Source organism: Cryptomeria japonica, chromosome 1 (assembly GCF_030272615.1).
Source record: "Cryptomeria japonica chromosome 1, Sugi_1.0, whole genome shotgun sequence".
NCBI lineage: Eukaryota > Viridiplantae > Streptophyta > Pinopsida > Cupressales > Cupressaceae > Cryptomeria > Cryptomeria japonica.
The window spans coordinates 570,543,054-570,554,058 of NC_081405.1; the positions used below are offsets into that span (position 1 = coordinate 570,543,054).

General features: G+C 27.9%; 1 protein-coding gene across 1 annotated transcript; it reads right to left on the reverse strand.

The window, feature by feature from the left end:
• Positions 1 to 8,419: 8,419 nt before the first annotated feature.
• LOC131039765 (uncharacterized) lies at positions 8,420 to 10,484 on the reverse strand. The gene is made up of 3 exons (XM_057972599.1): positions 10,431 to 10,484; positions 8,873 to 8,987; positions 8,420 to 8,781 (listed from the first exon to the last, which is right to left on the reverse strand). The coding sequence occupies exons 1-3, from the start codon at positions 10,482 to 10,484 to the stop codon at positions 8,420 to 8,422; spliced, it is 531 nt and encodes a 176-aa protein (XP_057828582.1).
• Positions 10,485 to 11,005: the final 521 nt, after the last annotated feature.

The following is an 11,005-nucleotide window of genomic DNA, read 5'->3' on the forward strand; positions in this document are numbered from 1 at the left end:
TCCTCCTCAATAGTGAATCTGAAGAGGAATACGGTGCCATGCATGGCACTACTAGAAACACTCCCTTTCAGTTTCCATTTGTCCTTGACCCATTTTTTGACCATCTCCACCTTGGGGCATAGGGAGAAGAACTTCACCACCAGAGTATTAGCCATGTTTAGTAAAATGTGGTCCAAAACAATGTCAGGAAGCTCAAAAGACATTCCCTCCTCAGATTGCGAGTAGACAGGGACGAAGTTGGGGTCCACGGTCTAAGAAAAATTCTATATAGAATTTCAACAAGAAATACTGTATGAAAGACAAAATAGTCATTGAAAAATGCTTTTATAAAACTACAAGTTTTCTTTTATTTTGTTATTTGCCTCACATCCTCTTGATATTTACCAGTTTTCTTACTCATCCACTAACTTTCTAGTCACAACATCCACTCACTCTCTACTCACAATTTCTAGCATGAATACAAAAAATAAAACCACGTGAGTTATAGCGGTGGCCTATACCCTAAAATATTTTATCTTTTTCTTCTTTTTGTACACTCTCTTTCCTTTCCTTTCCTAAGCCCCCTTCACACAAATGTGTTTCCCTTTTCCCAAACTCCTATCAAAATTAAATTTCAAATTATTATTATTTTATGAGCACTATATATTCATTTCAACTCACGGATTAGTATTAATAATTTTTTTAATTAAATATATTTTTACCAAAAATGATAATATATATCAACTATTAGATTGCATGGAGTCTCTAAAATATGTTATTGTATCTGAAGATGGATATTTATTTACATAATATATATTGTCATTATGTGTATATACAAAATATCTACCTCCATATACGTAGTTTTGTTAAAAAGATAAGAGTTTTAGTTTTCACTTTATTCATCTACTATGTGGAAAGATATTAGAAATTACTACAATGAATTTATCAATTTGATTGAAAAAATTTCTTTTTACTATTTGAATTCTTAGGTCCTTTTTTAGCATAAGGACCATAGCCTTTTATTATGGGTAAAAAAATTTTAGAAGGAACCCAAAATTATTTAAATAAAGCTACTTATAAGATAACCAATACTAACCAAGAGCAAAACCAAGGAACAAAAAGTTAAGAAATATAGACACAACAACCCATAGTAGAACTAGAGAACCAAAAGCTACCTCAAAGGAAAGAAAAAATACACCCAAAACAAAAAAATTAACAAACATGCAACAAAAATTAGACAAACAACATAGACAATAAAAACTACTTTAACATATTCAAGGTGTGTCAATATTTATTAAATTATCAAAATTGAAATTAAAACATATTATTGTAGCTAAGGAAAAAAGTCGTTGTTCAACTTATTCATAATTCTAGTAAGAATTTCTTTCTAGTAGATTTTTTTTCTTCCCCTAATCTTTCAACTCAACACATACAATTTCTATATTTCTTTAGCAAAAAGAAGTTAAAGAAAATATACCATAATGTTTCAAGTTTCCTACAAATGTTACAAACTTCAATATCAAGATATTAGACAATAAAACATAAAATTTTCTTACTCTATTTATGTAATGGTATAAGTTTATTGTATAGGTTATTAAATGGTAAATATGATTATATTCTAACAAATAAAAAAATAATTTAAATAAAATTTAAATTTAATGCTAAAAATATAAAAATAAATAAATTATACAATATAATTAAATGTTTTATTTAGTTTTATGATAAGTTTTTGTATATAAATAATTGTATTTCAATTGATGTTTATTTTTTTATTAGTAGTTGTGCTGGATTAGTATTAATGCAATTAGTTTAATAGTTTAGTTAACAAAAATAAAATTTAAGTAACTTAACATGTCACTTTTACTAATACAAAGAAAAAATTAAATGATATGATAAATTTGATTAATAGGAAAGCATGAGGTAAATATAGTCATATAAAATTGGCTTATATAACTATAAATATAATAATTTTAAATTTTAAAATAATAATTAGTTATTTGATATTATATTTTATATATAAATAATTTTGCATGTTAAAAAAATGACTAAATTAAGTGAAGATCAAATATATATAGATATGGTAGATTCTTGTTTTTATATATAAAACCATCCAAGCCCTTTCAAAATTATACAAACAAGAAGGAATCTCACATACATCATCTAAAGTGTAATGAATATAAAATATTATGTCCCCTCTAGGCATCCTCTTTACACATCAATTTTAAGTTTTAAATGAACCAAAGAAAGATCATTAGCTAGAATAATAATTTGGACATAATATTATAAATATTTTTTCTCACTCTAATATGTAATGGAGGTGTTTCTTGTTTTATAGTATAAATTTATTACACATCAATTTTTAGTTTTATGATAATTTGTTGTATGTATAATTTTTTATATGTAAGTAATTGTATTTCAATAGATTCTTGTTTTATATTAGTAGTTGTATTAGGATAGTATTATTGCAATCAATTTAGTTTAATTAACAAATATTAAATGTAAGTAACTTAACATGTCACTTTTATTAATACAAAGAAACGTGGGAAAAATGAAATGATATGATAAATTTTATTGAGATGAAAGCATAAGATTAATATAGTCATATTAAATTGACTTACATAATTATAATTATAATAATATGAAAGTTTAAAATAATAATTAATAAATTGATATTTATATTTTTTATATAAATAATTTTACATATTAAAAAAAAAAAAAAAAGCTAAGTGAATATCAAATATATATGTATATAATATATGGTGGATCCATGCCCTTTTAGAATTATATAAACAAGAAGGAATCTCACATATCAACTTTTAAGTTTGAAATGAACTGGAACATAGATTATTAGTGAGAATAATAATTTGGACATAATATGCATGTAAGATATAATTCATATAAAAAATATAAGTAATTGTATTTGGTTCTTGTTAGTAATTTTGTTCTCACCAATTAAAAATATGATTTTTTTCTTTTGATTATTTTTTAATTTTTAAAAAGTTAAGATGCATAATTTTTAATTTTTTAAGTTTATTAGTTAAAAATATATTTTTCTTCACAATGATTTTTGAATTTTTGAATTTTTGAAGTACATACCTTTTATAAATATATATTTTTAAATTTATAGAATATTTGTAACAATGTTATCTAAACTAATTTTTTAATATCAATTTAGCAACCTTCTTTTAATTGTAATATTTTTTTAAAATTATTTTTCTTAAACTTTAAAAGTATTCAATCTTATCATAATTTAACATATTATACATTTGCACCATCTTATGAAAAATAGTAATTACAAACATTAGAATAAATTTTAAGTAATATTGATATAAAGATCACTTAATTTATTTTATGCCACCATTAAATATAAATTTAAATTAATTACAAATTATTTAGAAATATTTATAATAATTACAATTATAAACTATGTTCTAATTACATTTATTATTAATAATTATAATTAGGATTAAAATTATAATTATAACAAGAGTTAGTGTTAGAATAAGGGTTAGCACCAAAGGTTAGAATTGAGGTTCATACTATTTCTAAAATTAAGGTTAGAGTTTTAGATTAAGGACAAGGGATAGAGTTAAGAAAAAAATAGGATTAAGATTGTATTTAATGTTATAATTAGGTTAAGTATTAGGGATACAATGCAAATTAATGTTAATATTAGTATTAGGGTCATGGTTACAACTAGAATTTAAACCATGCTAGACATAAGACTAAAATTAAGGTTAGGGTTAAACTTAGATCAAAGATTAAGGGTTAAGGGTTTTAGTATTTAGAATTAAAATAATAGAGATAAGTGCATTATATAAAAATATCATGTTAAATTTTGAACTTATTATTTATTAGTTTAAAAATTAGAATAAGTATGCAATAACTATAAATGTTTCATTAGTAAAACACCTTCAACTTTGAATATCAATTTGTTCACTACATACTACAATTGTGGGCACTCTCTACTACATAGTTGCAATACATATGCCTTGAAGAAATATATTACTTCAAATTATTGTTGAAACCCATGTCCAGATTGATATGTTATAACTCGTCTATTAACTAAACAACTTTTTACTAAAAAGGCAAGTACTCGCCCCTATGTGGCACTTGTTTTTTATTAGTACTTGTGAGTGCTTAGTATTATTCGCTTAATATTGTAAAATGCATTATGGGATGTACGGTGCCTAGCTAGACTATTTCAAACTTAATTAAAGATTGTCTTGAAATGATAGCCCGCTTGGAGGATTTCAAGATCTTGCACATTTTCCGGGAACGAAACAAACTAGCTGATCATTTGGTCAACTTGGCAGTGGGTAACATGGCAGTTAAATGGTGGAGTGGAGAGGAAACTTTCTGGAAAACACTGTGTGACCTGGCAAGAAATGATGCCAAGATCTGTGGCCTTTCCAATGAAATTTATGATGAAATATTATGATGGGATGGGAGCCATTGGGGTTGTATTTTGAATTATTATCATTTTGAGAAGAGTTAGAATGTTTGGTTTGCCCTATTTATGGTTTTCTTTCCTCTTGGTTTTTCTAGAATCTCTTATTTGTTCGAGCTTCAGAATGGGAGGTGAGAAGTATAGGTTTGAACCCACAACCTATGATAAGTGGGAGAAGAACAAGGAGGTTTGGGAGGAAATTTCTAATGGAGGGATGGTTCCTTTTTTGGAGAGACTACATGGTCATTCGGCCATTTTTTATGAAAATCTTTGTTAAAGGGTGGAATAAGGGTGTGCTGACTGCCTTTGGTGTAGAATTTCAAGTTGATGAAACTCTAGTTGCCACTATTACTGGTCTAGATATGAGAGGCAAAAAATTCTATAGAGATAGGAAGTCAGGTGTGAAGGATATTGCTACCTCTTATGACAAGGAGAAGGAAAGATTGAGGGTTATGAAAATGACAGACAATGGCTATAATAGGAAAGAGTTGATTTCCCTCTAGGCTAAGATGGAAGAATTTATCATGAGGTACATCACCTTGGATGGTAGATATACTATTATTTTTTCTCATTATTTTACTATCTTAAACAATTTTAGGCATGGTAAATTGATTTCCATTCCCTTTTATCTGATTTCGTCCTTGGAGAATAGTTTAGTTAAACATTCTGAAAACCAGGATAACCTTGTTATTCATGAAGGGCTTATCTTGTTGATTATGGAATACACCTAGGCACATGAAATGAAACCCTCCCCAAGGATAAAACATGCATTTCCTCTTCTAACCGTGATGTACAGTTGGTTTCTGATACGGAAATAGATGAGGATGACAATGGTATGACCATGGACTAGTGGGATATCAAGGATATGGAGGACCCTGATTATAGACCAAAAATAGAAGAGGAGTTTATGGTGACCCCAGGAACTAACAGTAGCAAGAAAATCAATCCTTCAAGGTGGGCGGCTAGTAAGTTCAATCTAGCAGTAGGAAAATGCAAGACCTTGAGCCACCCACCAAAAAGAAATTGAAACTTACCAAATTTGGGGGGTCCAAAGTCCTCGACCATGAGATTAGGTTAGACATCCCTATCAAGGTGGATGATGAGAAACAGGGGCGTGCGATTAAGCAAAATAAAGGCAAGATAATGGAGAAGAGGGTGATAGGAAATCGGCTATTGGAGGCTAATTATTGGAAGTGGGTGGAGAAGGAAATTGGATCCCTAAAAGATGTGATTAAAGGAATTGTCAACACTTTCACGGAATCCCCTTGGCCCAATAAATCTGAGAAGATCATGAGCATGATCCAAAAAATTTCTCAAGATGTGGAAACTATGAAGAGTAACGAAGAGCGCAAAATTGAGAAGCTGGAAGAGGATGTGAGTGAGATCAAGGAAAACCTGAACAATCTAGTAGAAATCAGTAGGCAGGCGATGAATAATAGCGTTGATGGTTTGGAAAAGATTAATTCCATGATGATTGATTATAGAACCAGGACCATCGCTAGTGACCCTCTCATGGGAGATAAGCAGAAAAAGATTGCTTCGGAGGGTGGACAGAGTGCTGCTGGCAGGAAGATTAGTTCGGGTCCATGTACTAGAACTAGGAACCGGAGCTAGGACCAGGGTACCTCCAGATTCATCATGGAGGACCTGGAGAAGATTAATAGAAGTATTATTCAAAAAAATACTGAATTGATGCACTCTTTTAGTTGAGTGCATGGTCCTGTTTTTTGGTTTTGTTTTTTGTCTTTTACTGTTGGTCTGTGTGGGGCTTGTCCCCTATTCTACTTTGTTTTTTGGTCTGGTTGGCTACTGGGTAATACTTTGGGTTTAGGTCCCTGTAAAACCTATTTATCTTTATCAAAAACATTTTAAGTTAATATTATTATAATTTATCATTATAAATATTTTAATCAATTATACTACAACTCTAGGTTTAATTAATTATTTTTTTAATTTATAATTATTTGAAATTTTAAATAAAATGATAATTAATTAAAATTATTATAAATAAAATAATTAATTATAATTATAATTTTATTGAATAATTAAATTAAAATTATAATTTGAGATTTTATTATTTATTATAATTGTGATTAAAATCAAAATCAAAATTAGATAATAATTATTGTTATAAATATTCAATAATTAAATTACAATACTAAAAGGTAAATATTAGTCACAACACTTGTTTAATTTTATAAATTTCCAAATTTAAATGTTCATCAACTTATTCAAATCTATGCTCATACAAGTACAATACAGTTTTATTTTAATTTGCATCATAGAGTCGTACATTTAAAAATAAAGTTTGAGTAATTTAAGATTTACAACTGGAGTGTATACATCGGAAAGGAATCTTTTAACCGTGCAATTCCTCCACAAATGACAGACGCGAGCAGATTCAGTGGTCCTTACTATTATTTCTCTTTAAATCCATGAAGACACGTCATATGAGATGAGAGATTTAAGGGAAAACAATTCATATATCTATCTTTAACCAAAAGAACTCGCCTCACTTATCAACGAAGTTTACTTAATATTTGGTTTTAATTTTATATTATAATTGTATTTATTATTATATATATCTTATAAAATTATATATTTAAATATGTTCATATAAAATATAATATCACAATGACTTATTCTATAGAAGTTGTGTTGATATGTGTTTTTTTTTTTAACAGATTTGCATTTCTTTAATTTTAAATTCGAGTAAAGAACAATTTGCATATTGAAAAGAATTATGTTAATCGTAGCAAACTCTTCCTTTTTTCATTTTGAGAGAAAAGTAAAATCATTTATAAAGAGTTTATAAGGATTTACTTTTGTTTATTATAGTTTTTTAAAGTTCTAAAGACACAAACCATCCCTTGTACGGTGAATACACTTTACAATTTCTGTTGGTAAATTTACTCACATTTTTATCAAGGATCTTATTTTTATCAAAGAGAGAACATTTTTTTTAGCTCCACTCTTATGATTATATTTTAGGATAACTTCTATCACACTTGTATTTATTTTAATTTTTTTTGTATAAATTTTCATATAGTCTGAACTTTTTAATTTTCATTTAACATAGTTATAAATTGTATTGTAGAATAAAATTTAAAGAATAATTAATTTTTTAAATACTTTACATTGAATTTTTGCAACTTTTAAAGAGGATTAATTTAAGTTTAATTTGAAAAAAAAAATCTTCTACTTTTTAATTTTTATTTGATTAATGTAGTTTTTAGGATTGAAAACATTTGAAGGGATGGAAAATATTTTATACGAATAAATTAGAGCAAGTATCATTGTTATTTTGATTTGGCTAATATAGATTGTAATGTTAAATAACATTTAAAGAATAAAAAAATAATTTGTAATACTTTATTTTTGTAATTTTTAATGAGGAAAACTTTTTTTTGTAGCTTTTAGTTAATTAAAATTTAAGGGACAATTTTTTAAATAAGGATAGAATTAATGTAGCTTTGTAATTGTAAAAAAAATAAAAAACATAAAACCATTGCAACAAGATGATAGGGCTTCACCATTCACCTAAACAACTAGCTATTCAACTACAAGATTTTCAAAAATTCCAAACTTGTGAATTGTTTCTTAAAATCCTATTTCACAGATTTACTCAAATTACTCTAGTTACTTCATATCTATATCACCTATACAATTATTCAGGTTAATAAATAAAACGGAAAATATATTTTACTATCAGCTAACCATTGCACCTCCTTTTGGTGCAAGTACTAGTATATAATTTATTTAGAAGTTTAAATATCTTAAAGACAAACTTTAGGTTAACGTAAGCACTTCAGTACCACAGTAGAAAAAGTAGAAAGAATTACGATAACAATAAATATCCAAACATATGCGTGTATTGTTGTCTCATACAATTCAATGTACTTCATAGCAGTAAAACCCGGACCAAATTCTAAGAATATGGAGCATTCACTAATTGTAATATCAATTTCAATAATTCTTTCCATGCACACTCTACACTCGATCCTCTCGTACTGTTTTTGGCTCATTTTCCATAGAGAATGGTGTTGTGCAGATGGGACAAGTATTGTGATCCTCAAGCCATGGCCAAATACAGTGAGAATGAAATATATGTCCGATCATACAAGGAATTTCTCGAACCTCTTCTCCCCAAATAAAATCATCCCTACAAACTCCACAGAAAAGCCCATCATCAACATGAAAATCTGAAACTGTTACAATGGGCAGTCCCTCTACCAATTCTTTCGCCTTCCTTTCATTCTCCGTTATCTTAACGATATTTCTCAGAATAGAATAGAGAGTATTGAAGACCCCACGTAACCACCGAATATGAGCAGGGAGTTGATCCTCATAAACTTCAATCCGGAGAAATTCGGAATGAAATAAATCGTGACGGGGTGTTAAGCTGTTGCAGACGACGAGGCAGAGTTTCACGTTCCATCAAACAATTTGCTTGCATGAATACTTTGGTGGCTTCGATACGTAAATCCCCCATGCGGCATTCCAGGCTTTTACACCACTCTGGAAGTTCATATTCCCTGCAATCCATTTTCTTCTCCTCCTGCATTTGCATTTCTTGAGTTAACTGGCTTTATCCAATTACCAATGAACTGATTTTCAATTCGGTATGCGAATTTGTGGAATGGGTTGCAGTTTTGTGAGAAAATGTAGAGAATGAAGCGTCAGCGATAGTTTCTTCTCGCGACTCGTCAAAACAGGTTAGCCGTCGATCCAAACACTAGTTAATTTAGGCATAACTTTTCACCGCTTATCTTTATAAAGAGCTTGTTAATTTATTATTAATTATTGTTTCGAAATATTTTTAAAATCAGAATTCTTAAAGTTAACTGATTTATTTTTAGATGTTTATTATTAATGATTATTTTAAAATATTATAAATTTATTTGATTATTTTAGTTTTGTTTTGAAGGCAGTCATAAGAAAAGAAAATAATTTATCAACATTTATACAAGAGTTTAGAGTAATTAAGAAGAAAATCATCTTATAGTATCTTCATAACTAATTTTAGAGTAAAATAATTTAGAAAAGTATAAAAATACTTTTTATGGATCATATTTTTTTTATTCATTATTTATGAAAATATAGGAATGAAAGAATTAAAAAAAATAATAGTGAAGAAATTCTTTATGGCTTATAAATAGGAGAGACATATAAATTGTTATTAGGAATAAAGTATAAAATTGAACACTTATAGGGAAAAAGATAAAATTATGCCCAACTCTTTCATTATTTGCAATTTTAAATTAGTTAGTTGTATATAATCTTTGATTTAAATCAAAATTAGAATTCACTTAATTTTATTTGTTTTGTACTAATTTTATTTTTATTTTTATTTAACATATTACAAATTTGAGTTTCTGTTAGAACTATAGTAACCAGGTTGTTCTTAACATGTTATTAATGCATATGTTTTTAAACAATCACGTTAAAAGAAATATTCAGATGCAAAAAAATATTCTTTTAAAGTTTAGATGTAATTTTTTTAAATAAATAAACATATTTGAAAACATATTTATTTTTAAATTCATTGACTGAAAGCATTTGAATAAATCCAATTCTTGAAATTAAGGATAATGAAAAACAAATTTTTAATACAGTGAACACAATTACAAAGCAAAGAGCAAATCCGAACCATCTTTAATTCCATAGAATATATGTTTATATTCATTTTTTAGAAATAAATTGTTAAATTTATATTTAGTTTATAAATATGTCATATTTTAAATTGTTAACGTTTATCTTTTTGTTCTTTTACTTTCTGTCATTTTTCACCAAAAATTTATATTTTCGCCACAATGATGGCAAAGGAATTTAATTTTACACCTACTTGTTTCATTCTTAAGTTCCGTGTTAGGTGTTTTAAATTGTAGAATACCCTACTGCGCCTGACTGTGGGGAAGTAGATATCATTTCTAATTTTTTAGCATCCAGCAAGGATGGGAACGCGATATAGGAAGTTGATTATAGAGTCCGAATCCAATACCTTATGTGGATGAAGCGATGGCTCATGCCCTGGAAGAGTAAAAGCTAGCACCATGTTAACATTCCATCCAAGTAGGATCTTCACGAACAAGGGCATAAGATTTACTTCCAAAATTTTATGAGGGAAAACTTGTCTAAATTATTATATCTTTCAAAATTTCCACCCATCCTGCGAAAAATTCTCCGTGAAACATTTTCAGTGAAACTTTTGGCGGCGTAAATGACATGAAAAACAATTTGGCCTACATTGACGGGAATGAATATATCTTCCAAAATTTCCGATGACCACGACGAAAGTTGAATAAGCCAAACAAATTATCTGCTTCTGTTTTAATCGCCTATATTTTCGTACAACGGATTGGACAACCGTTTAAAGCAAATCATTTTCTTGAAGTGAAATCTTAGTGCAAACTATTTTGTTTAACTGCAGCCAACTCATCTTCTTCTGCTGATGTATGTCGATTTGCAGAACTTATCTCTCATTTTCATTTTCTTGAAAGACTTTTGTGCATGCATCGTGATCTCATAGCTCGAATTTCTAATAAACCTATATTAAATTGAGAAAATCTCTTTTTT